Raw genomic sequence first — 25,334 nt, forward strand, 5'->3', positions numbered from 1 at the left:
AAATTGATGGGGAGGGGATAGGAATTAAGGAAGCAGAAATAGTGGAGAAAGACAACCCAAGCTCCTGTAGCCCACCACACCACAGCACCAAGGAAAAGCTGCGCAGGTACAGTTCAGAGGCCTGGGAGAGTCCGAGGCCCTGAATAATCAGGGGGATGAGGGAAGTGCTCTCAATCCATCGCCAGACACAGAGGGAGAAAGCACTCCCCTAGGGTGCCCATGATGTGGCGAATTGTGGACTGAAATGGAAGTGTGGGGGGTGTCCTCCCCACACCAAGTGTGATTTCAATGGGTGGGAAATGAGTGGATACCACAAAGATGACCTAGATGATCAGCCTAAGGACCAAGAGAGACCCACACAGGGTGGCACCTCCAATAAGTGCAGAAGACAACAGGAAAAGAAAAATCTGACTGTCAGGTAAGGCAGAAAGGTGTGTGATGGAGTGCTGGGCAACAACAGCTGAGCCAGCGCTCTGATCACTGCAACTCCAGTGGGTTGCCCCTGAGCACACGTGACTATGGGAACAGTGCGCAATTGATAGACTGGAATGGACTGGGGAGAGTTAAAAGGCTAATTAACTCATTAGCCCAGAGGGTACAAGAGGCACAGGAAGGAAGTGTGAAGAGAGTGAGTGGGAGAGAGAGAGGTTGCCTTGTAGAGTCAGAACCATGAACAATCTCTCCCCTCCGGAGCTGAGGACTCCATGGTACTGTTGGTATGTAGCTGCATCATCCTTAAGTGGTGGAATAGAACACTGTAAATATATTGCATGATGTGTTTTACTCGAACAAATGTCTCTGGGCTGTTTGAGGGCTAGGAAGTAGGTAGGAGCGAGTCTGCTCTGCCACAAAGAGCAATACAGAACCCTCTCTCTTCCTTCCCAGTGTTTGATGCAGGATGAGAGCAAAACTGATTACACTTAGTTTGGAAGAGTAAATTGTAAGTTCATTGGGGCAAAGATTTCATCTTCCTTTATACATGTTCAGCACCTCGTAAATTCTAGGCACTACCACAATACAAATAAGAAAGAACAAAAACAAATGCCAGTTGGAAGTACCAAGGGGAATGAACAGATTTGGTACCTTCATTTTTCCTCATGTGTCTTGACGTAGTGACTGAAATCTTGTTTCGATACCTAGAATTATATTCCACTGAATCAGTGAAAAGGCATTCTCAATTGAAGGCCTCACCTCAGGAATGAGTTTTCCCTAGAGGTCTTCCTGAGTCTGAGTTGGCAAATGGGAAAATAATGAAAGGCCTATCGCCACTCATTGAAAAGCACCTAACTCCAGAGCAAGCTGGATTCCATCCAGGCAAGTCACACACCAGTCAAGTGCTGAACATCACCCAATACACTAAAGATGGTTTTGAAAATGAAGTGGTAGCAGGCACCATGTTTGTTGACCTATCAGCATCACTTAAAGCGTCTTACTAAAACATATGTGATGAAATATCACCACCTCCTACGACTGCTACAATTTCTATTAGAGAATTAATGTTTTTATGTCAAACTATGTGGAAGCAGAGCCAATGATGGCAACAGAAAAAAAGTCTATAACAGGGGAGTGTATTCTCATCATACTGTTTAACATCTATACCAATGATCAACTAATCCATCTTGACACAAGAAGTTTTATCTCTGCCAACAACCTATGTGTCGCTGCCCAAGCCAAAGGTCTTGGCCAGACAGAAACTGCATTAACACTGCACTGTCTGGTCTCTCAGTCTATTACAAGAACCAATTGCGTGCCCAACCCAGCCAAAATGCTAGTGCGGTGGTTCTCTAAGTGGGGTCTGCGAACCCCTAGGGGTCCATGAGAGTCTTCCAGGGGGTCCGTGAGTCATGTCCAGCTCCAGAGGGTCCACAAGTCCAGTAAGATTCACAAGCTGCCACTGATAAATATAGTAAAGTATATTTATTGAGCATGGACATCAGTCAAGTCCCTGATGGCTCTTTTCCTGTTGCTTGTTACATAAGTATCTGTCACCATGATATGACAGCTCAGTTCACTTAAAAGGCTCTTTCTGGTTTTGCCTTTAACCTCCATATCACCTCCCTCTCCTAAGAAAAAAAATGTAATGGGGGAAGTCCTCTGTCACCATCCACCAGAAATCACCTCATCTCACTGTGCTTACCACCCATCACTGATCAGATCAGTTAAAAACATGATGCCAAATCCTGCTCTCAACTAGGCCAGTGTAAAATCAGAGAAATTTCACTGACTTAAACTAAGTTACTTTTGATTTACACTGGGGTAAGTGATCTGAATCTGATGAAAATGAAAAGGGCAGAATCTGTTGGACCTGTGGGAGTCCAGTTTTGGGGAATGGGTCTAAAGTGAGCTACACAATCTGCCAAATTACAGTGGCTGAAATAAATGATTTATCTGTGACATTCTTTGGGCAGGCTCACAGCACAATGCTAAAGCTGTGGCCTGGGATGCATAAATGATATAATAAGCATGCGGAAGCAGACTGATAAACAAACCCTGGGGAAAATAGGAGGAGGAAGAAATGCATCCCCTGGTTGCAAACTGAGTAAGGTACTGATGGTGGGATGGATGGAATGGAAGCTCTCTCTCTCTCTCTGGGCGTTTATACCACCTTGTCGGTGTGTGGAGGGGGGAGCAAGGGGAAGGGGGCTACAGCCCTTGAACAGGGGACTCTCGGGGACTGTGCTCCCCAGTAGTATTTGTGTAGCCCTTTGGGGCGTGTTCCAGTGCCCACTGAAGTCAGTGGAAATACTCCCATTGACTTCAACGTGCCCTGACTCGGGCCCAGGGTGCACCTGAAAGCTTTACCGAACCACACCCTGCTCCAGCACCCTCAGGTCCTCTCTCTCCCGCCAACGCCAGCACTGCCCGGCCGGAGGGGGGCGGCGGCGGGGGGGGGGTTGTTTAGAGCAGGTTTGCAGAGGCAGCAGGTCCCTGACGGCCGAGAGGCAGGGTGTGGGATTTCCCGCCCCAAGCCGCCCCTTCCCCAGAAGTGACTGGCTGACAGGCTGCTCTCCCCTCCCCCGTAGGGAGGGGCCACCCCCGTGGAGCTCGCAGCACCTACTTCTTGCAGGGGATGAGCCCCTTTCTCTCCTCCAGGAGCCGGAGGCGCTGGCCGGGGCCGTCGTAAGACACCGCCGCCCTGGTGTTCCTGCCGCTGCTGTGGTCGTACGCCACCGTGCGCCCTTCCCACTGCAGCGGCGCCTGGCACGGGGTGGGCGGCGGGGCGGCCGCCCCCGCAGGCCAGCCCGGCAGGCACAGGAGGCCGCCCAGCAGCAGCAGCAGCCGCCGCCGGGGTTGCCCCAGGCAACCGCCGCCGCGCGCCATCCTCCGTGCCTCCTCTGGTCCGCGCGAGCCCGGTGGGGTGAAGGGGGGAGGGGAGAAAGCCCGGGGCTGCTGAGGCGCTGGAGCGGCCGCCGCTCGCTCGCTCGCTCGCTCGCTGGCCCCTTCTGCGTGGCTATGTCCGGGGAAGGCGAAGGCGGGTCTGGCTGACTGCGGCAGCGGCAGGCGCGGAGCCAGGGCCCAGCAAATTCTGCAACTGGGAGAGAGACGGGAGCGGGTGCGATGCTGAGCTAGGGCGGCTGCTGTTTGATCTCTCTCTCTCTCTCTCTCCGGCCAGCAGGGGACTGCGGAGGCAGAGTGCCGCCTGCAGCCCGCCGGGCACCAATTATTTAAACAACGGCCACGGTGGGAAAAGCTACACGGGTTTCCTGCCACGGGCATTGCGCATGAGATCGAGAGCCCCAATTCTGTAGCTGGATTTTAATACCCGTGCTGTAGGAGGGGAGCCATCATCTGATGCCAGTGTCGGAGCTGGGGGGCAGCACATGATACCAATGCCACAGCCGGGAGCTCTGCTCCTGATGTAATACTCTGGCTAGGAATACTGGCTATTAAGCCTGTATTTGATATCTGTTCCATATACCTCTTTATGTTCAGCCCTGGACGTTTTCTCCTTGAAGGCTTAATTAAGATAAAAAGGAAGCAAACTATATATGTTAATGTCATTGCTCAGTTTACTTATAATGATCACATATTTCTTATTCAGCAAAAAAAGAGGGAAAAAAGGACAATATGTGCTTTAAAATACATTCATGCTCGTGCTCCATATATAAACCAGAATAGGAAAGTAGACACTTTTCAGCAAGGAGCAAAGTGGCCACTTGTTTGGGAAGCTGATGGTTTGCTTGCTTTCCATTTGGACCCTATATTTTGTGCTCTGTCTTTGACAGGAGCTTCTGTGATGTGGAATTTGATTGTGAGCAAATCTGATCACTTTTTCCTCTGTGTTCTATGCGTGTGTACGGTCAAGGGTTCCTATGCCGCGGTGAAAGCACATATTTGAGCATACAATTTTGCTGCTCCCCAAATTCCTACTAGTCTCAAAGCAGAGCTACTAAGCGAAGGACTGGAAGCTGCAACCAGTTTTATCATATCGACATATATTCGTGTCCATTTGTTGTGTGTTTGGGGCTCATGGAGGAAGGGAGTTGAAGAATGATCTGCTTAGAGAGACCTGTCTAAAATGTTGCTTTTGAGGGAAAACATTTCACTTTCCCTGGCATCTGCTCTCCAATGGCTAATAGGATCACCCCCTTTCCCCCAAAAATACCCGTTCTTCCCCCATTTGCCTTGGAGAGCCCTTGGCCTAAGTTTGCTGTCTCCTCCTGAGCAGTTTCCTAGAAAAGAGGGGGAGAGACTAACATAGGCAACATAAAGCACACAGAGGGAACTAGAAGGGAGGGCGCTGCTGCTGCTACAAACAGGAAAGCACATCAACCTGAGTTTACTGCAAGTGCATCCTACAAAAGAATCTTAATGAGGGGATGGGAAATTGCTACCCTAGGAGGGCCACAGTCTGCCTTCAGTTACATCCCCGCTATGCCAGTGACTGCAATATGCCATTGTTCTCACTGGAGTTGCACAGTTGAACTGAGGGCAGAATTTGGTCCCTGGTAATCAAGGATGAAATGCAACTCTTTTAATAAATTGTAAATCCGGAGCAATTCCAGTGAACACTCTGGGGTTACTCCTGAATTACACCGATGTAAAAGTAGAATGTAGTCAAATGAAAGCCTCGGCGTTCAGACTACTGAAAGGGACAAAACGACTCGAATGTGAACGGTCTGCACTGTTTTCTAAAACTCTGGCGGCTGCTGGTTTGTGACACGAAGTGCTTTTGAAAAACTTTAAATAATAGATCTTCCCCTCTCACCGATTCCTTTGCTGATCCGATTTATGGGGAGATTGTACGAAGGCGAAGTGGGTAGCTAATGGGATTTCTAACTGCAGGTGCAACACGACTATTGGAGCTGTGCACTGAGGTTCACTCGAGGCTCGGATTGGCTGCAGCTGCTGCCCCATCCAAGATCGTTTCCAGAAAAAGTAATTGACCAGTTTGTATATTTCTTTGTTTGTTTGTTTGTTTGTTGATGTTGTTGTAAAGTCTAAGTTTCACATGATGTATCTACCTCTGGAGCCATTGCAGTAACTGCGTAACCACCTACAGGCGACAGAAATAATAACAGCGTTTTTTAAAAAGCTGCAAAAGTTTCTGTGCTTTGTCACTGAAAATGTAGGAAAAGGGCATAAAGTTCAGAACTGCTTAAAAGAGTACCGTCCTTGCTCCTATTGAACTTCCCCTCCTTGTCTCTTAATTCTGCCAGTGAATTTGCAGACCGAGGTAGATGAGGGAGGCGGTTTTTTCTCTCTCTCTCGTCTTGAGAGAATTTATTGCACAGATCAACACTGAATGGCTTGCTGAAATTTATCTTGAGGCGCAATGAGAAATTTAGTGATGTCGCCCTGGGATTAAACCGAGTGGAGGTGATGTCACCCTGTCTGAAAAGAAAAACAAACATACACACACCCCAAACGAATGATGCTGCCAAGAAGAAAGACCAACCCCCACGTCACTTGTGGCACTGGTATAAATATGGCCCTGCAATTTCCATGGCTGTCTGTAAAGCTCAGATCGTTTGAACTTTGGAACAAGAGAGAAGCTCTGTGTCTTTTTAGCACTGAGGCACAAGGAGCTATAGAAGTTCATCTTTGCCTGTGGTTTTTATGTGCCAAAGTGATAGGGAAGAACTTGGATAGACCAGCATCTCTTTAGCCCTTTCCACTGAAAGCTGAATGAGCGACAGGATCAGCACTGTGAGACTGATTACCCAAGACTTCGGGAGAGGAAGCCGAGAGTCTCCGGAGCGCCAGACTTTAGTCCCGCAGCTAAAGGCTGGGAAAATGCTAGCAACCTTGGCAGCGCTCTTTCTGTGGCTCCGGGTCAGCACAGGGGTGCATGGTGCTCCCTGCGAGGCTGTGCGCATCCCCATGTGCAAGACCATGCCCTGGAACATCACCAGGATGCCCAATCACCTGCACCACAGTACCCAGGAGAATGCCATCCTGGCCATCGAGCAGTATCAGGAGCTGGTGGACATCAGCTGCAGCCAGGTGCTCAGCTTCTTCCTGTGTGCCATGTATGCCCCTATCTGCACCCTGGAGTTCCTCCACGACCCCATCAAGCCCTGCAAATCTGTGTGCCAAAGAGCCCGCGATGGATGCGAGCCCATCATGAAGAGGTACAACCACAGCTGGCCCGAAAGCCTGGCTTGCGATGACCTGCCTGTGTATGACCGAGGGGTCTGCATATCTCCTGAAGCCATAGTCACCGATGTCCCTGAAGGTGAGGAGGGACCCCCCCCCCGGGGGCGTGTGTGTGTGCGTGGTGGGAGGGGGACGGATACACAAAGGCAGGGCTCATGGAGTAAAGAACCTTGATTATAAGGTGGCAATTTTGAATTCAGATTTGTGCCCTTCTTCACCAAGTCTCTGGAAAGCAGAAAGCTTTAGTTAAGTGGGTCCCAAAAGCACAGAGCTCCAGAAGCTCCAGCACTGTGTAGGCAATCTGTCTCTCAAATATAACACAGAGACAGGTTTTGGCGAGGATTGCAACTACTCTCTCGGGTAGTTAAAATATTTGTCTTTTTTTAAAAAAAAGGCTTCTCGGCAACAAACAAACAAACCCAAACAAGAAGAGATTGAATTTCCTATGGGCAGGCAGCTTTTCTGAGAACACTGAAAAGCCAATCAGGGCAGAAGGACTCCAATATCCTCTCCAAATCTCACTGGTGTTACTAGTCAAAACGAGAGAGGATTTAGAGTTAGGCATACGTAAACATTTAATAGTGATGTTTAAGCATGCCTTTCAACTGTGAGTGTCAAATTGGCAGTGCACTACACAAAATTAGGCTTTTGGCCATGAAGCGAACTAGCAATCATACAATTATATATTGCAGATCTTATTCCCTTCTTTAAAACCATTTACAGTGCTGTTAAAAAAAAAAACAAGTGTCAGACCTGATGCAGACATATTTTCAAAAATATAGTGAATCTGTTGTTTTTAGGACAGATTAACTATTTTAAATGCTCCACAAGATGTGTGCGCTGGGGAAGTGATTCCGGAGATATCAGAGATGATTTTTTTCCCCGTATCTTCTTGTGTTCATTTCTTTTCGGTAGCAGAAACCACGTTCTTCGCAAATCTTATTTTGTATGTTTTTTAAATAGATGTGAAGTGGATGGATTTTACTCAAGATGTAATGGTCCAAGAAAAACCTCATGAGTCTAACTGCAAGAATCTAAACCATGGTGCGTCTTCGTAAGGGTCGCCCTTTATTTCTCTCGAAAATAATTCTGCAATTGACATTAATTTGTAATTTTTCCTTATGATCTTGGGTTTTTTTCTTTGAAGCTCGATGCAAGTGCCGGAAGATAAAGCCTACCCTGACAACGTACCTGACCAAAAACTACAGCTACAGTAAGTCAACCAGTGAAATAATCTCATTTTCAACTCTTGGCAAAATTTCTCTATAATCGCACTATCTTCCAGTTCCCTTCCCCTGCTTCTTTTGGTATTATCAAATTATTATAGCTCCTCTGCTTGTAATCCATGACAAGCCACAGCGTAGGTTTTAAGGTTAAATCAATACATAAATCATAAAGAAGCAGTTTTATCTGGCACTTTAAACGATGTTGCTCCCGAAACCTTGTTTTCCCGAAAAACAAGAAGAAACAAATATCTAAAGTTAACCTGGTCATTAAAATCACAAACTTGTTGTAGTGTTTTTAGAATACAGACCGGTCTAACACAACTTAGTGGGACAGATTGTTTAGCAAAAATGGAGAGGGTCATGTGAGCCGTTTCTAAATTTTCCTGACGTTGTTTAACGCGACTCAGTCTAGTGACAAGTCACAAAATAGCTGGAGATCCTATGACTTGCCATTTTTATTTTGCTATTTCAGCTGGAACAAATTGGAATCTTGATTGATCAAGTAAGCACTACTGTGCAGTTCTCACTCGATGAAATGAGTGCATGTGAAAACACTGAAATTGGAGAGACATGAAAAGCCTGAAAAGCAACTTTTTTGTTTTATTTAATCACAAATTAAGTCATAGAATACTTACTATATTTTGCATACTAGCCATTAGAGTGCAATGGCCAGATCCTTAACTTATGTGAATTTTCATAGCTCTATTGAGGTCTATGGAGCTGTGACAACATACCCCAGCTGAGATCTAGCCCCTGGATTTTATTGTACATTGTATGGCATTTTGACAAGTGCCCAGCCACAAAAAGGATTTGTGACCAGAGGAACTCAAAATATTTATTTATAATTTAGTTCTTCTTTCAATAACAAGTCTGTAAGATTAAGAGTGAATGCAAAGTGAGCTGTGAGTTTAATATGTAATATTATGGTTTATTGCAGTTTACAGTGACTGTTTCTGGGAGGATATTATTTTAATTTTCTTATTTTAAGCAATGGATAGGAAGTTTAAAAAAACTTATATTCAATATCAAATTAAAACAAAAATGTTTGGGTACGTGCTTAAGTCTTTGTTGTTAAATAATCCTTTATTTCAAATTCAGTTTGCTATTAGCAAGACAGTTGTAATATTAACCTTACAAAGCAAACTGCAAACACATTTCTTTTAAATTGTTGCATTCTGATGCACTTATATGAAACATTAATATTTTCTAATATCTAATTTCCCAATCTCTCTCTCTCTACAACACACACTATCATTTGGTGGAACACTGAGATTCTGCATTGTGTAATATATACATACATCTGTACTCTGTGTGTGCATATAAATATATATGGTAACTTAAAATGTCTGTATTCTGAAATAGAATTTTTTAAATCATGTTTGGCCCAATCCTGTTTCCATTGACTTCAACAGGAGTGTTGCTGAAGAAAGATGCCGCTACTGGTCCTACATTTAAAAGAGCTGAAAACACTGCATTCCATTGACGACATTTGTATTCAAGATTTTAGCTTTGAGATGCAGGGTCTTGTTCTGCCCTCAGTGAAATCAATAGGAGAGTTACCATTTGAAGTGGGATGGGGAGATAAAGTGGGAGAAAAGTTGAAGTACAAATCCAGTTTTTGCTAGAAATCCCCTTTAAATAGTATATACAGTTAACCAGTAATTTGTAATGAAAGAGGTGCTGGGGCTCAAGCAATTTTTTTTTAATATTCATAACTGATGCAGCAAGCCCAGAGGTGCTGGGGCTGTGAACTGCCAAGCCTAGAGGTGCCGGGACTGAGCACTGGCAAGTCCTGGCACAAATTAAGCACTGCAACTAACGCATTCTTCCAGTTGATTGGGGGGTACTGTTTAGTTGTAAATACAAAAGAATCACTGATGGTTATCTGGGTTTAGCTATGATATTATAGCTTATTTTGTAAACCGTTCCCAACAACAATCATATTTTATAGTACGTCTATATGAAGTCTTCAGCTTTTTAATTTCCAAGCAAATTTCCAACTAAAAATTCATGTAAAGATTATGGGTAGACATTTTCAAAAGCATTTAAGTTACATAGGACCCCAAATCCCATAATGTTTCAGTAACTTTTGAAAATGGGACATAGACTGTTAACTCACTTAAATGCTTTTGAAAATGTCACCAATATCCCTAAAACACTATGTGGATGCTACAGATTTTGATATAGTTACTGTTAACACAGATAGCACAGATTGTTATAGCTACTGTTCTCAATAGATATTATTCCTCCTTTATGTGAAACCTTGCTATATTTCTAGAATTTGCAAGTTACTAATGTTATTTATTGGAGATGGAATAAAAAATGTTAAAAAAGAAAGTGGAGACACTGCTCAGGTACAGGATGCGCCGCTGATCAGGTGTGTCCTTTGAGACTAATGAGTGGTCCTTTCTTAAATCCACGTAGGTGTATAGTTTTCTTCAGGATGTTTAGCATTCCAGAGTCCAAATACAATCTTAATTTCTCCTTTATATAGTCAGGTAACAAGAGTCAATGGATATTGTATTTGGGTCTCTATTCTGGGTAAAATCCACAGTTGAGATACCACTTTTAAAACAGTTTCTCAAAGACTTTTATTTGAAGGAAGACTATAAACTATATACATTGTGAAAACCTTAGCCTATTAATTTTTCAGCTTTTCATTTAAAATCAATGTTTTTTTTTACAGTATGTTTGACGTAATTAATTTACACCTGGAAAATGTATCCAGTTTTTAGATGTAATCTAGACATCAGTAGTTTAAATGGTTTATTATTTAAAATAGTGTGGATTTCGTGGTAATTCTTTATGACAAATATTTATTTGTCATTTGTCATTTATATTTATGACAAATACCATTGGTAAATCTTTATGACAAACATTTTTAGCTAATCATAAATAACAACATGTAAGGAGTGAAAAAACAACTTTTACTCATATTAATAGTTCTTATTAATTTACATTATAATTTTCTTTGCCTATATATTTTCCTACTTGCAGTTATTCATGCTAAAGTAAAGGGTGTAGAGAGAGGTAGCTGCAATGAAATAACTACAGTGGTTGAAGTGAAAGAGATACTTAAATCTTCAGTGCCCATTCCTCGGTCTCAAGTGCCTCTTCTTACTAATTCATCCTGCCAGTGTCCACATCTTCTCCCAAATCAAGATGTTCTCATTATGTGTTATGAATGGCATTCAAGGTAAGCAATTACAATGCAGTGCAGAAATGTACTGTAGTCAAGTTTAATAGAAAGCAGGCAAGCAAGCAAGCAAGCAAGCAAGAAAAGGCCATTTTCTCTGTTCAGAAGCACATGTGAACCTAGTGCTGAGTTTAATTCCCCTGATTAGTATCCCATATACAGTTCAGGGGAAAATATATAAATATTCTATTACTTTTACAAGACCATGGCTTCAGGTAACAACATTAACATTTCAAAATTCACTTACACATTTCATAAGCAACCTGAACTCTGACCTACAACACATACTTACAAACTTTGATGTGTACATGGAAACGAGACTCAGATGTGTAGCATGGTAAAATGTGGCCACCGCAACTTTATTTGAAATTATTACCCCTCTGGGCTAATCACCCCAAACTACCCAGCAGGAATCAGTTAGAGAAAACCAGTGAAAGATCACCATCTGCTTTTTTATTACTGTGGAAAACGAAACTAATCACCAAATATGTTGTGAATGATTTGGAAAGGTTATTGAGGTTTTTATTTTCATATGCTCTGCTAAAATGGATTTGAAAAAACTGTTATATGTTTCCTGTTGAACTCAGTTGTATATAAACAGAAGGTTTTGAGTTACAGTGGCTTTTTACAATGTCAGAAGTCACAACTGATAAAATCCTGTCTCCCTTGAAGTTGATGGCAAACACCTATTGATTTCAATGGGACCAGGATTTCACCCAGTAACTAGTTTTGAGCTGAAGTGACATCAGCACTGAAGGAAATATCACATTGTGGTTTCATTCATAATGATTTCCCCTTCAGATTAATGCTACTATTTTTTTCTATAATCAATACTAGAGGAGGGAAGGAGTGGTCTATAATATTGGCCAGATTCTCCACTGCGTTGTTATCTGTTTAGTCATTTACATCTGTGCAAAGGGGATGTAAAATGCTACCAACTCTGCATGGTACCATTTTATACTCACTTTGCACTATGTACATGACTACCTGGGGTGCAAGACAGTGGAGAATCAGGCCCTATATTAGGTAGTGCAGATGCCCGATTAGCAGTTAAATGTCATATGGAATCAGGCATATTTATATCAATGTTTTGCTTTCTTCAGCTGATTAATGCGTGCATCTTAATTGATATCTGCAAAGTCTGGAAAATTATTGCAGGATTGCATTGCCTCGACTACTCAATAGGTTTAAGGTCTGGTATCTCATGATCAATGAGGGTCTGAAATGTGTGCTTTATAGCATGGAGGTTTGGAAATCCCAGTCTCCCAGTGAGACAACAACTCATGATTCTAGATTGTGAGATATCAGACCTTAAAACTGTGATGATATGATTTTTAGATTAAATTATTTTAAGCTTTTGTTAGAGGCTTCCGACATTCTGTAGTTACAATTTTATTTTTCTCATTCTGTGGCCTGTACTATAGCTCTCTTGTACTAATGCCAGCTAACTTTACAGGGGAAAAAAATGCAAATACTAGTAGCTGAAAGCCTGTGCTGTCACATGGGTGTGGCATTTGGGTCAAGTAGTCCACCATCTGTGTGCAGTCTCCCTCATACACCCAATGAAATTGTTGCATGCAAATTAGCGGCTGGTGATTGGTTGAGTTACGTCTGCTATCACAATACTCTAGGACTCTTGGCATGGCATAAATACATGCCTTACTATGGCTGTACACTGCATGGCTGTAATTCATAAAGTCAGTGTGGCTGAGAGCTTAAACACTGATGGGTAACAGACAGCAAATCCCAGTGATGATTGAACCTGGAGATCAGGGCTTAAATTCAGCTGGAGCTGTCCAGAGTGGAACTCCGGTTAATGTTTTCAACCCCCCATGGAGTGTTTATTGCATGTTGGGCTGGGGTTTGTGCGGGCTCCTGGAAATACTTTGTAAGAATTTAAGCCCTGCTGGAGATATTCTGAAAAAGAGCTGTCAACCATGCTTATAGTTGTTTCCATTACTTCACATTGACTCAACAGACATTCTAGGCTTCAGAGTGACATGCAGTTATGCAAGACAAACAAAATGTAAGATTGGACAGTGTGGTATAAAGTTTTTATACCTGCATAACTCATTTGTGGTTAGGGACATGGGAGTATTAATATTGTTCTACTGGATCAAACCAGTGGCCCATCTAGTCTATTATTCTATATCTGATAGTGGCCTCTACCAGCTGCTTCAGAGGTTTATGTTTCTCATGAGTAATACAATTGTCATAAATAAGTGCCAATGAAATCTTTATACCACAGTGTATAATCATGTGTACTCTTTCTCCTGTGACATTTCCCAGCTGGAGTTACAGCAGAAGCCCCTCCATGTCACTGTGCGATAGGGACACTGGAGCCCCATAAGTTCAGATCCCCGGCCTGCTCACTGTACCCCGGCCTTTCCTCTACCCCAACCCACCATGGCCCTTGGCTGCAGCCTGTGTTGGACCAGCATAGAGACCCTCTCTGTCTGACAGTGGGGGGTATGGAGGCATACAGTTTCTGCCCAGCAATTGTTCCAGTGAGAGACTGAAACGATTGGGCCTTGTGCTGTCCTTCACGATATAGATATAGTTAGACAGAGAGAGAGATTAATTAAATGGAGTGTCATGGGACATGCTACCCAACCCATCATTCTTCTTTATACCTGGTGAAGCTGGGGTATCTTTCACCTACAGCACTATGGCAGGTAAGGACACAGATTCTGAAGTGTTTCATAGGCACCAGTACAATGCCTATGTTGTATGGGTTGCAAACATGTCAGGGAAATGTTGATATTTTTTAAAACAGTGTTTTCATTAGAATTTAAAAATTAATAATGGAAACATTTCTGTTGGTCTTAGGTTTGCAAAAGTTTATTTGTGGAAAACTTAAATTTGGGATCATTTTGACCTGACTGGTTCCCTTTGGAAAATATTTTTTGTCTAAGGTAAATCAACTGGAATGATGACTAAGCATATAAAATCAGGGATCATATCTTTTAGATACCTTGTATATAGGAAACTAGGTATAGCTCACATTTTTATCTTTTAAAAATTTTAGGTTGATGCTTCTTGATGGATGTTTAGTTGAAAAATGGAAAGATCAGCTAGATAAAAGATATAAGGTAAATATAACCAATGAAAGTAATTCTTACATTCTTAATAAAAAGTCAGCCATCAAAATCTATGTGAGCACCTAAATAAATGACCTGAATTTCAGAGATATTGAGCAGTGGCAGCTGTTACTGTCTTCAGTGATGGTGTTTAGCACCACTGTAAGTTGGACTTCTATTTAGAGGACTAAATGTACATTGAAGTGTGTAAGTTTGAATATTTTGGCCTTAAATTTTGGAGAGGGTTTCTCATAATGAGACATTTATATGTTTATAATTTTCTTAGAAGAAAACTATTTTTACAACAAACATCTATGAACATTTAATCCATAAACATTTAACAAAAATCTAAAATATTTTGAATATGTAAATGTTTTATGTTAGTGTTCTTTTCTTAAACACTGATTTGTTACAACAATGAACTTGTGAATTATTTTCCTAGAGTTGCTAATGCATTAACCTATGAATGATAACCTATCATTGTTAACGTTTCAGAGTAGCAACCGTGTTAGTCTGTATTCGCAAAAAGAAAAGGAGTACTTGTGACACCTTAGAGACAAACCAATTTATTTGAGCATAAGCTTTCGTGAGCTACAGCTCACTTCATCGGATGCATGTAGCTTACGAAAGCTTATGCTCAAATAAATTGGTTAGTTTCTAAGGTGCCACAAGTACTCCTTTTCTTTTTTCTATCATTGTTAAGTATACAGTGCTCATTACAAAGTGAATATGAGAGTACGGCCAAATCCTATTGCACGGAATAAAGCCAATGTAAACAGGCTTTGATCCATTTAGAAACATTGCAGGGACTGAGGCATGGAATCCTATGCACTAAGGTCCCACCCAAAGTCTACTGAACTTATTGGGAGTCACCCCATTGATTTCAATGGGCTGCAGACTGGACCTTAACTGGTCTGGATGCCTGTGCAGCTACATTGTACCTCCTTCTGCATGGGGAGGAGGAATAGACATAGCGCACTTCTCCCTGACTTTACAAGGTCACTGACCACCACCACCACCAACCCCCAGCCTGCTCACAAATCTTCCTGTAAGTCCCAGGGCAGAGATCCATCATGGACAGGGTGTTATGGAGTCCTGATTCAGCTGTGCTCAGCATGGAGCCTGAGCACATTAGCAATTGGAGGCAGGGTTTGTTTGCCTCTTAGTTCTGAAAAAAGTTTGCAAAGAATTAAATAATGGGCTGAGATCATACTATTTTTATTTTTATTTTTTTTTGCTTTTAATTATTGGCTGGCTGGAGAATGCCAGGGAGGAGAGAAAGAAGGCTCATTTTTCCCTAAAGAAGCTTTTAAGCTACAGATCAACTCTTTGCTGCAGCTGTGTGTCTGCTACATTTTATTATTCTTTTTATCCAGTCCTTTGACTATAAACTACCTATGAAATGGGGAAACACACTTTTAAAAAGAGTTAAAAAAAAGAAATGGGGGAAAAAGTAAAACTAGATTATAATAGCAATAAGGCAGCACAGGCTGTGATTTATGGAACCATTACCATGTGACTTGGGCATTTGAAAACACTCAGCCTTTAACCTCATGCCTCCTCTCTGGCTCATGGTGTGATTTAATGGCCTTCAGATAGCACCTTTGTCATGTCTGACTACATAATTAGACATCTCAAAACCTGCTTAAACAATAATTTATAGACCGCTACAGGTTTTATAGATATCTTACAAGTTGTGGTGCTTATTCACTGTATTTTGTTCAGTGATTAGTATGTTTTTGTCCACAGTACAGGAAATAATCACCTTTTAAACCTGTTGCTTTTAAATATAAGCCTAAGTACTAACTGGTATTTTTGATTTTGTTTAATGGGCTGTGTGCGGTTGTTGTTGAATCACAAAAGACTCTCTGCCACTCTGCAACACTTCACAGGGCTGATGCTTTATATTTTGTCACCCTAGGCAAAACCGCACAAACTTTGTCCTTCACAGGTGTCACCTTGTACCCCTAAAAATTCAGTGGCTTAGGTGGCCATCTAGCTGTCCTATTCCTAACATCAGCCCTGTTATTTCTAGTCTAGTGAAAAGATTAATCCATAAATTAAATATAGCTTTCCTATATGGGGATATGTTTACATATATATATATATATATATATACACATACACACACACACTTTTAAAGGATAGACTGCTCTCTACTTAGGCGAAACACTAGGCCAAGTAGGCGTGTTCTGTAAGTCATTTAGTAGTGGTCCTGCAAAGGTTATGCACATAGAATCATAGAATATCAGGGTTGGAAGGGACCCCTGAAGGTCATCTAGTCCAACCCCCTGCTCGAAGCAGGACCAATTCCCAGTTAAATCATCCCAGCCAGGGCTTTGTCAAGCCTGACCTTAAAAACCTCTAAGGACGGAGATTCTACCACCTCCCTAGGTAACGCATTCCAGTGTTTCACCACCCTCTTAGTGAAAAAGTTTTTCCTAATATCCAATCTAAACCTCCCCCACTGCAACTTGAGACCATTACTCCTCGTTCTGTCATCTGCTACCATTGAGAACAGTCTAGAGCCATCCTCTTTGGAACCCCCTTTCAGGTAGTTGAAAGCAGCTATCAAATCCCCCCTCATTCTTCTCTTCTGCAGGCTAAACAATCCCAGCTCCCTCAGCCTCTCCTCATAAGTCATGTGTTCTAGACCCCTAATCATTTTTGTTGCCCTTCGCTGGACTCTCTCTAATTTATCCACATCCTTCTTGTAGTGTGGGGCCCAAAACTGGACACAGTACTCCAGATGAGGCCTCACCAATGTCGAATAGAGGGGAACGATCACGTCCCTCGATCTGCTCGCTATGCCCCTACTTATACATCCCAAAATGCCATTGGCCTTCTTGGCAACAAGGGCACACTGCTGACTCATATCCAGCTTCTCGTCCACTGTCAACCCTAGGTCCTTTTCCGCAGAACTGCTGCCTAGCCATTCGGTCCCTAGTCTGTAGCGGTGCATTGGATTCTTCCATCCTAAGTGCAGGACCCTGCACTTATCCTTATTGAACCTCATCAGATTTCTTTTGGCCCAATCCTCCAATTTGTCTAGGTCCTTCTGTATCCTATCCCTCCCCTCCAGCGTATCTACCACTCCTCCCAGTTTACAGAGTAACAGCCGTGTTAGTCTGTATTCGCAAAAAGAAAAGGAGGACTTGTGGCACCTTAGAGACTCTCTAAGTCTAGTCTCTAAGGTGCCACAAGTCCTCCTTTTCTTCCTCCCAGTTTAGTATCATCCGCAAATTTGCTGAGAGTGCAATCCACACCATCCTCCAGATCATTTATGAAGATATTGAACAAAACCGGCCCCAGGACCGACCCTTCGGGCACTCCACTTGATACCAGCTGCCAACTAGACATGGAGCCATTGATCACTACCCGTTGAGCCCGACAATCTAGCCAGCTTTCTACCCACCTTATAGTGCATTCATCCAGCCCATACTTCCTTAACTTGCTGACAAGAATACTGTGGGAGACCGTGTCAAAAGCTTTGCTAAAGTCAAGAAACAATACATCCACTGCTTTCCCTTCATCCACAGAACCAGTAATCTCATCATAAAAGGCGATTAGATTAGTCAGGCATGACCTTCCCTTGGTGAATCCATGCTGGCTGTTCCTGATCACTTTCCTCTCATGCAAGTGCTTCAGGATTGATTCTTTGAGGACCTGCTCCATGATTTTTCCAGGGACTGAGGTGAGGCTGACTGGCCTGTAGTTCCCAGGATCCTCCTTCTTCCCTTTTTTAAAGATTGGCACTACATTAGCCTTTTTCCAGTCATCCGGGACTTCCCCAGTTCGCCACGAGTTTTCAAAGATAATGGCCAATGGCTCTGCAATCACAGCCGCCAATTCCTTCAGCACTCTCGGATGCAACTCGTCCGGCCCCATGGACTTGTGCACGTCCAGCTTTTCTAAATAGTCCCTAACCACCTCTATCTCCACAGAGGGCTGGCCATCTCTTCCCCATTTTGTGATGCCCAGCGCAGCAGCCTGGGAGCTGACCTTGTTAGTGAAAACAGAGGCAAAAAAAGCATTGAGTACATTAGCTTTTTCCACATCCTCTGTCACTAGGTTGCCTCCCTCATTCAGTAAGGGGCCCACACTTTCCTTGGCTTTCTTCTTGTTGCCAACATACCTGAAAAAACCCTTCTTGTTACTCTTGACATCTCTCGCTAGCTGCAGCTCCAGGTGTGATTTGGCCCTCCTGATATCATTCCTACATGCCCGAGCAATATTTTTATACTCATCCCTGGTCATATGTCCAACCTTCCACTTCTTGTAAGCTTCTTTTTTATGTTTAAGATCCGCTAGGATTTCACCATTAAGCCAAGCTGGTCGCCTGCCATATTTACTATTCTTTCGACTCATCGGGATGGTTTGTCCCTGTAACCTCAACAGGGATTCCTTGAAATACAGCCAGCTCTCCTGGACTCCTTTCCCCTTCAAGTTAGTCCCCCAGGGGATCCTGGCCATCCGTTCCCTGAGGGAGTCGAAGTCTGCTTTCCTGAAGTCCAGGGTCCGTATCCTGCTGCTTACCTTTCTTCCCTGCGTCAGGATCCTGAACTCAACCAACTCATGGTCACTGCCTCCCAGATTCCCATCCACTTTTGCTTCCCCTACTAATTCTTCCTGGTTTGTGAGCAGCAGGTCAAGAAAAGCTCCCCCCCTAGTTGGCTCCTCTAGCACTTGCGCCAGAAAATTGTCCCCTACGCTTTCCAAAAACTTCCTGGATTGTCTATGCACCGCTGTATTGCTCTCCCAGCAGATATCAGGAAAATTAAAGTCACCCATGAGAATCGGGGCATGCGATCTAGTAGCTTCCGTGAGCTGCCGGAAGAAAGCCTCATCTACCTCATCCCCCTGGTCCGGTGGTCTATAGCAGACTCCCACCACTACATCACTCTTGTTGCACACACTTCTAAACTTAATCCAGAGACACTCAGGTTTTTCTACAGTTTCGTACCGGAGCTCGGAGCAGTCATACTGCTCCCTTACATACAGTGCTACTCCCCCACCTTTTCTGCCCTGCCTGTCCTTCCTGAACAGTTTATAACCATCCATGACAGTACTCCAGTCATGTGAGTTATCCCACCAAGTCTCTGTTATTCCAATCACGTCATAGTTCCTTGACATCACCAGGACCTCCAGTTCTCCCTGCTTGTTTCCAAGGCTTTGTGCATTTGTATATAAGCACTTGAGATAACCTGCTGATCGCCCCTCATTCCCAGTATGAGGCAGGAGCCCTCCCCTCACAGACATTCCTGCCTGTGCTTCCTCCCGGTATCCTGCTTTCCCACTTACCTCAGGGCTTTGGTCTCCTTCCCCCGGTGAACCTAGTTTAAAGCCCTCCTCACTAGGTTAGCCAGCCTGCTGGCAAAGATGCTCTTCCCTCTCTTCGTAAGATGGAGCCCGTCTCTGCCCAGCACTCCTCCTTCATGGAAAACCATCCCATGGTCAAAGAATCCAAAGCCTTCTCTCCGACACCACCTGCGTAGCCATTCGTTGACTTCCACGATTCGACGGTCCCTACCCAGGCCTTTTCCTTCCACAGGGAGGATGGACGAGAACACCACCTGTGCCTCCAACTCCTTTATCCTTCTTCCCAGAGCCACGTAGTCCGCAGTGATCCGCTCAAGGTCATTCTTGGCAGTATCATTGGTGCCCACGTGGAGAAGCAGGAAGGGGTAGCGATCCGAGGGCTTGATGAGTCTCGGCAGTCTCTCCGTCACATCGCGAGAGCATACAGACCCTTATGCCCACTGACTTCACTGAAGTCCCAAGAAGTTGTTAGGTTTTGCATGTGTAGATCCCTTTGCAGGATAAGGGCCATAGTATGCAGCTATCTATTGCACCAGTTTCATTGACAATATCACTGAATCAATGGGAATTTTGACTGCACCAGGAATACAGGTCCAGGCTGTTACTGTAGACATCGGTGACATACTGACAGTAAGTAGAGTAAAATATTAAGCTACTGAGAGCTACATTAGAGTTCACAGTTTACGTTAGCTTTTATGAATTAACTCAGAATGCGGTAACATTTCTTTCTAAGTGTTTTGTTTTGAAATTATTTCCCTAGAGGTGGGAACAGAGACTGCAAGAACAAAAGGTGCGAACAGCCCATGATAAAAATCAAAACGTTGGACGCACTGGTCGGAGTGGTGCACCAAAACTGAACACTAAGAACACCAGCCCAGTGCTGAGGACCCCCAAAAAGACCACTAAAATAAGAAATGACCAGAAAGAAGCAACCCCACAAAAAGTATGAGTTATGAATTTCCCTAAGGGAAGACTTTCTTGCATGATGAGGGTCACAAGCTGGCTTGAGTGGCATGTGTATTACTACAGAACTCATCAACTGCGGTATTCTGCATAGACATTGTTTGTAGCACTTTACTTTTAAATGTTTGCTTTTTATTTTAAGCCACTGCAAACCATAGATTGTAGGTTTGCACTGATGTGTGGAAATATTAAAGCTGATTGATGGCGCTTATCATATTCAGAGCAGTCGAACGCATAGTTTACTAATAAGCATTGGGATGTGCATTATCCAATTTTTTTATGTGTGTGCCATAAATACGCTTTCACTATTGGTGTTTGAACTGTGTGTGTTTGTATAGCAAAAACACATCAAACGGAAACATTTAATTTTTTTATTGTACTTCAGACTGGCTTCTGTTGTTATAACTTTAAATATATTTAAACATTTAGATAAAAAAAATCAATGTTTTTAAAAGGAACAAATTAAAGTGAAACAAAAGAATAGAGTGCTTAACAGTAACATTTACATGTTTGCCATTTGCTGAAATATGGCTTTGTTATGAAAAGTGATTTAAAACAACTGGAAGGAAAATATTATTCTGTTACTGTAAACATGCCCTTCAGTTACTCTATAGTGCAGATGTTAAAATATTCAAGAGAGGGACTAGAGTATCTCAGGAGTAAAGTGGGCAATTAGCCATTTTACCACTGGGGACCTGATTTTAAATTTTGCTTAGATCACACAAGCAAATGAGATTGCTATTCCCTGTTCATAAACTCCTCTACACTACCACACAGTTTGGCACAACTGGAAGGCACTCGTATTGAACAAGGTCCAGGACAACGTTGATGCAGCTACTCATGTGCTCGAGGATAAGCATGTGCTTAAATGCTTTGCTCGGTCAGGGCTTAAAATTGCAAAGGTGTGAGGTAACTTAAATATGAGGTACATTGGCACAACTCTGTGGTGCAGTTTACACTGCTCCTGACTGCATCTTACCTGGCTCAAGCCATTGCTACTGTTTTTTGCTGACACCTATTTAATGCCATTGCCTAATGAACATTTGGCTGTGAAAGTTTCAATACCCCTGAGCTTTAATTAAGCAGTTAGAGCTCACAACAAATGTCACAGAGAACCCCCAGAAATCTTGCAGCAAAACCAAAAAATACTAGACTTAAAACCCCTGATATTTTCTATTTTTTAAGGGGCAAAATACCATTCTTAAAAACAAGCAAGCACCCAACTTTCCTGCCTTCTTTATCCATCTTAAATAAGAAGAAAAAAAGACACAACCCCAAGTTTTAAAAAATCCTTTGCATGTCTGCCGATTTATTGTGTCAACACATTAGCATGCTGATCTAAGTTACTGTAGGAATCCTAGGTTTCAGAGTAGCAGCCGTGTTAGTCTGTATTCGCAAAAAGAAAAGGAGTACTTGTGGCACCTTAGAGACTAACCAATTTATTTGAGCATAAGCTTTCGTGAGCTACAGCTCAAATAAATTTGTTAGTCTCTAAGGTGCCACAAGTACTCCTTTTCTTTTTATAGGAATCCTAATGAAGGTTGCATGTATTTTATATGAGGGCATAATTTGTCACCCTGACTCGGTAACAAAATGATCTAGCACAAGCAACAAAAGATGCTCAAATAAATCCAAATAGCACCCAGCAAAAATATTACTTTCCTTAGCCATGCTCGTACCTGTGCAGCATAATCATCTTGCTTGCTGGCGTGCAAGCTAATGAAATTTTCACATGTGCAATTTCTAGCTGTGAGCCCCCTAAGTGGCAATGGATGTGTGCTTTGTGTACTTACACAACTAGAAGAACAAAGTGACTAAAAGCTCTAGCCAAAATGTCCAAATGTGGGCATCCTAAGATAGGCACCTCCAGCCATTGTCTTCGTGCAGATGCAGAAATTCAACCTTGCAGATATGGGTCTGAGATCTATGTTTAGGTACCTAAGTGGCCTAATTTTCAGAAGTGCTGAGCACCCATAGTTCCCATTGATTACAATGGGAATTGGGGATGATCACCTTTTCTGAAACTCAGGCCATATAATTAGGTGGCTAAATAAAAATTATGGATGAAACCCTGTTTTCATTGAAGTCAATAGTAAAACTCCCATTGGCTTCTTGGAGCCAGGATATCACTTGAGATACCTCAATTAGACACCCAAGTTTGAAAATATTGACCTAAACAACCATAAGCAAAAAAAATCAGTATTTTTAAAAAGCTTCTAAAATAGTATGCTTTTAGAGCAGGAATCGGCAACCTTTGGCATTCGGCCCATCAGGGTAAGCCCCCTGGTGGGCCAGGCCAGTTTATTTACTTTCTGCGACCGCAGGTTCAGCCGATTGCAGCTCCCACTGGCCACGGTTTGCCATTCCAGGCCAATGGGGGCTGCGGGAATGAGCAGCCAGCACATCCCTTGGCCCTTCCCACAGCCCCCATTGGCCTGGGACAGCAAACCGCAGCCATTGGGAACCGCGATCAGCTGAACCTGCAAACACAGCAAGTAAAGAAACTGGTCCGGCCCACCAGGGGACTTACCCTGGCAGGCCGTGTGCCAAAGATTGCCAATTCCTGTTTTAGAGCATTGTGGAAGTTCTAATGCTTTGTTTTCATATCCATCTCAAGTTAACCCCTAAAAAAAAGCTGAGGAATACATGTAACTGTAATGATTAAAAAAGGATCAACATTCCTAACATTGCATTGTTAAACCAGCAAATACTGTAGCCGTGATACTTCACTTTAACAAGCTTTGTTGTGAGCATACAATATTGTGAGCACAAGTGTGTTTGTTGAATGAAACACCGCTATTTAGAAATTATAGCAGCATTACATATTATTTTACATCTGTTAAAATCAAACTTTTATCAAGAGCTTTTTTGATATTAAAGAAAAAGTGTAAAAATTATTTGCTACATAGAATTTGCGCCATTCCTTCATATAATGAGATCATTCAACATTCCACTGTATGGGAATAAATGTTGATGCACCAATACTAGTGGTTTTGTATGTTTGCTTTTACATATTCCCTAGTGTATGTTATATGCATGTTTTATGCTGACTGCACTTTCACTTTCCTAGTCCTTACAATTGGAAATACCTACGGTTAAAAATGCTTGGGAATGAAGGCCAGTACTGCAGATAGCATGGGGCAATACTGTATAAGGAGCAATCCTATCCACACAAGGGAGATGGACTGGATGAGCTAACGTTCTATTTTCCATCTCTAATTTTTATGATACCATTATATAATACTATATACATATGTAGTACTAATATGTCTTTACCTTTACAAATTACCTTACAAATATTGGCTCACAAATCCACACAATGCCTGTGTGCGGCTTCTAAGTGAATATTTTAACATTTGAGTGCTATTTTGTTGCTAAAATATGGATTTAGGCACTTAACTTTAGCTACTCAAGTTTGAAAATTTGGTTAGAAGTCACATATTGGAGGCCACAGCAACTCATTGTCACAGCCAGGGTTAGAACTAAGGGGTTCCTGACTCCCAGTCACTAAGATATATGTACAGTTATTGGAACAGCAAGGCAGAGTGGCACAATGAGAATGTGCTGGACTCAATCTATATGTTGATGGACAGAAGTCATCCTCTCGTCTTTTTTTAGTGTTGGGCCCAATAGGAGTTGTGGAGGCAAACAATTTAATTAGGTTGAAGAGAGAACTGGACAAATTTATGAGTGTGATTATATTTCGGATTTGTTTGTGATGGGTAGGGGACAGGGGTACTCTGGGGCTCACTTCCAATGTATGTCTTACGTTCCTAAAAGCTTATGTTTAAGGTTTCAGCTGGCCAACTACAGGGGTCAGGAAAGGATTTTCCCCCCTCCTAATGTATTCTGGATGTGGTTTTTTTAGGGCTTGTCTTCACTACCCATTGACCTAAGTAACTCTACTCCAGCTACATGAATAATGTAGCTGGAGTCAACATAACTTAGGTCGACTTACCATGGTATCTTCATTGTGCTGTGTCGACAGGAGATGCTCTCCGGTCGTCTACCTTACTCTACTCAGAGTGCGGGAGTACCGGGCTTGACCGGAGAGTGCTCTACAATCAATTTAGCAGGTCTTCACTAGACCCACTAAATCACCCCGTCCTGCATTGATTGCAGCAGACTTGATCTCCCTGTACTGAAGACAAACCCTTAATCTCCTTCCTCTAAAGCACTGGGAATGGCCATGGCTGGAGATGGGACATTGGATGGGGTGGGCCAGAGTTCTAAGGGCTACCGAGCATTCTCCCTCTTAGGTGCTTGGCTGGCTGGTTTTTGCTCACATACTCAAGGTCTAACAGATCACCATATGTGCAGTCAGGAAAGACTTTTTTTTTTTTTTTGCTGGTCAGATTGGCAGTGACCTTGTGGGGGTTTCATCTTCCTCTGCAATGCATTGGTGGGGTCACATGCCAGGATTATCTGGGTATATCTCACTTAATCATTTATCTGCCATTGTGGGGGCCTCGGCCACTGGTGTACCTTTGCTCCTCCTATTTGCTGTCTGTGGCACATAATAGCCTAGTCTCCTGTTGACTGTAATACTTGGGTGTAATTTTGGCTGTTGGATTTAGTATGCAGGTGCTGGGTGGTTTTGGTGGCCTGTGATCTACAGAAGGTCAGACTAGATGACCAGGTGGTCCTATCTGGCCCTAAACTTTGACTCTAAGAAGGTAGCAGGCCAAACTGAAGGGCCCCAGCTATCTTTTGTGGTTATATGGTCACCTGCCTACTATAGGGTCTGTTTTTGAGGGGGTGGAGGTAGTAAATTGGGAGTTGAGGACAGGGAAACTTACAATTCTCAGAGTCAAAGCTAGGGAGTTTTAAATGTAATTGAGATAGAAGCTTTTTAAAATTATTTCTAGTTTCACAAGGAAGCCCTGACCAGACTATTTGGTGTGCATTGCTAGTCCCATCTCTTTGTGTAGCTTTTCTTCCAGTAAAGTT

The 25,334-nt window shown here is 42.9% G+C and overlaps 2 protein-coding genes across 2 annotated transcripts in view; one reads left to right on the top strand and one right to left on the bottom strand.

The window, feature by feature from the left end:
• The window catches only part of EPDR1 (ependymin related 1), a 44,749-nt gene extending 41,017 nt beyond the window's left edge, over positions 1–3,732 (bottom strand). Inside the window, exon 1 of the mRNA XM_073332869.2 lies at positions 3,059–3,732. Within this exon, the coding sequence (XP_073188970.2) occupies positions 3,059–3,717 (659 nt within the window). The 5' untranslated portion in view covers positions 3,718–3,732. The remainder of the gene's footprint in view (positions 1–3,058) is intronic.
• A 1,934-nt stretch (positions 3,733–5,666) lies between these two features.
• Positions 5,667–20,763, top strand: SFRP4 (secreted frizzled related protein 4). Its single transcript, XM_073332868.1, has 6 exons — positions 5,667–6,679; positions 7,564–7,644; positions 7,748–7,813; positions 10,824–11,022; positions 14,051–14,114; positions 20,182–20,763. Exons 1-6 carry the CDS (start codon positions 6,130–6,132, stop codon positions 20,368–20,370), a joined length of 1,149 nt encoding a protein of 382 aa, XP_073188969.1. The 5' UTR covers positions 5,667–6,129; the 3' UTR covers positions 20,371–20,763.
• Positions 20,764–25,334: the final 4,571 nt, after the last annotated feature.

The sequence above is a fragment of the Lepidochelys kempii genome, chromosome 2 (assembly GCF_965140285.1).
Source record: "Lepidochelys kempii isolate rLepKem1 chromosome 2, rLepKem1.hap1, whole genome shotgun sequence".
Taxonomy (NCBI): domain Eukaryota; kingdom Metazoa; phylum Chordata; order Testudines; family Cheloniidae; genus Lepidochelys; species Lepidochelys kempii.

Excerpts from the sequence above, each read along its gene's own strand:
- SFRP4 (XM_073332868.1), top strand. The coding sequence starts at position 6,130 with ATGAGCGACAGGATCAGCACTGTGAGACTGATTACCCAAGACTTCGGG. Across the intron at positions 7,645-7,747 it reads CTGCAAGAATCTAAACCATG|CTCGATGCAAGTGCCGGAAG; the intron begins GTGCGTCTTCGT and ends TTTTCTTTGAAG. Across the intron at positions 11,023-14,050 it reads TGTTATGAATGGCATTCAAG|GTTGATGCTTCTTGATGGAT; the intron begins GTAAGCAATTAC and ends TAAAAATTTTAG.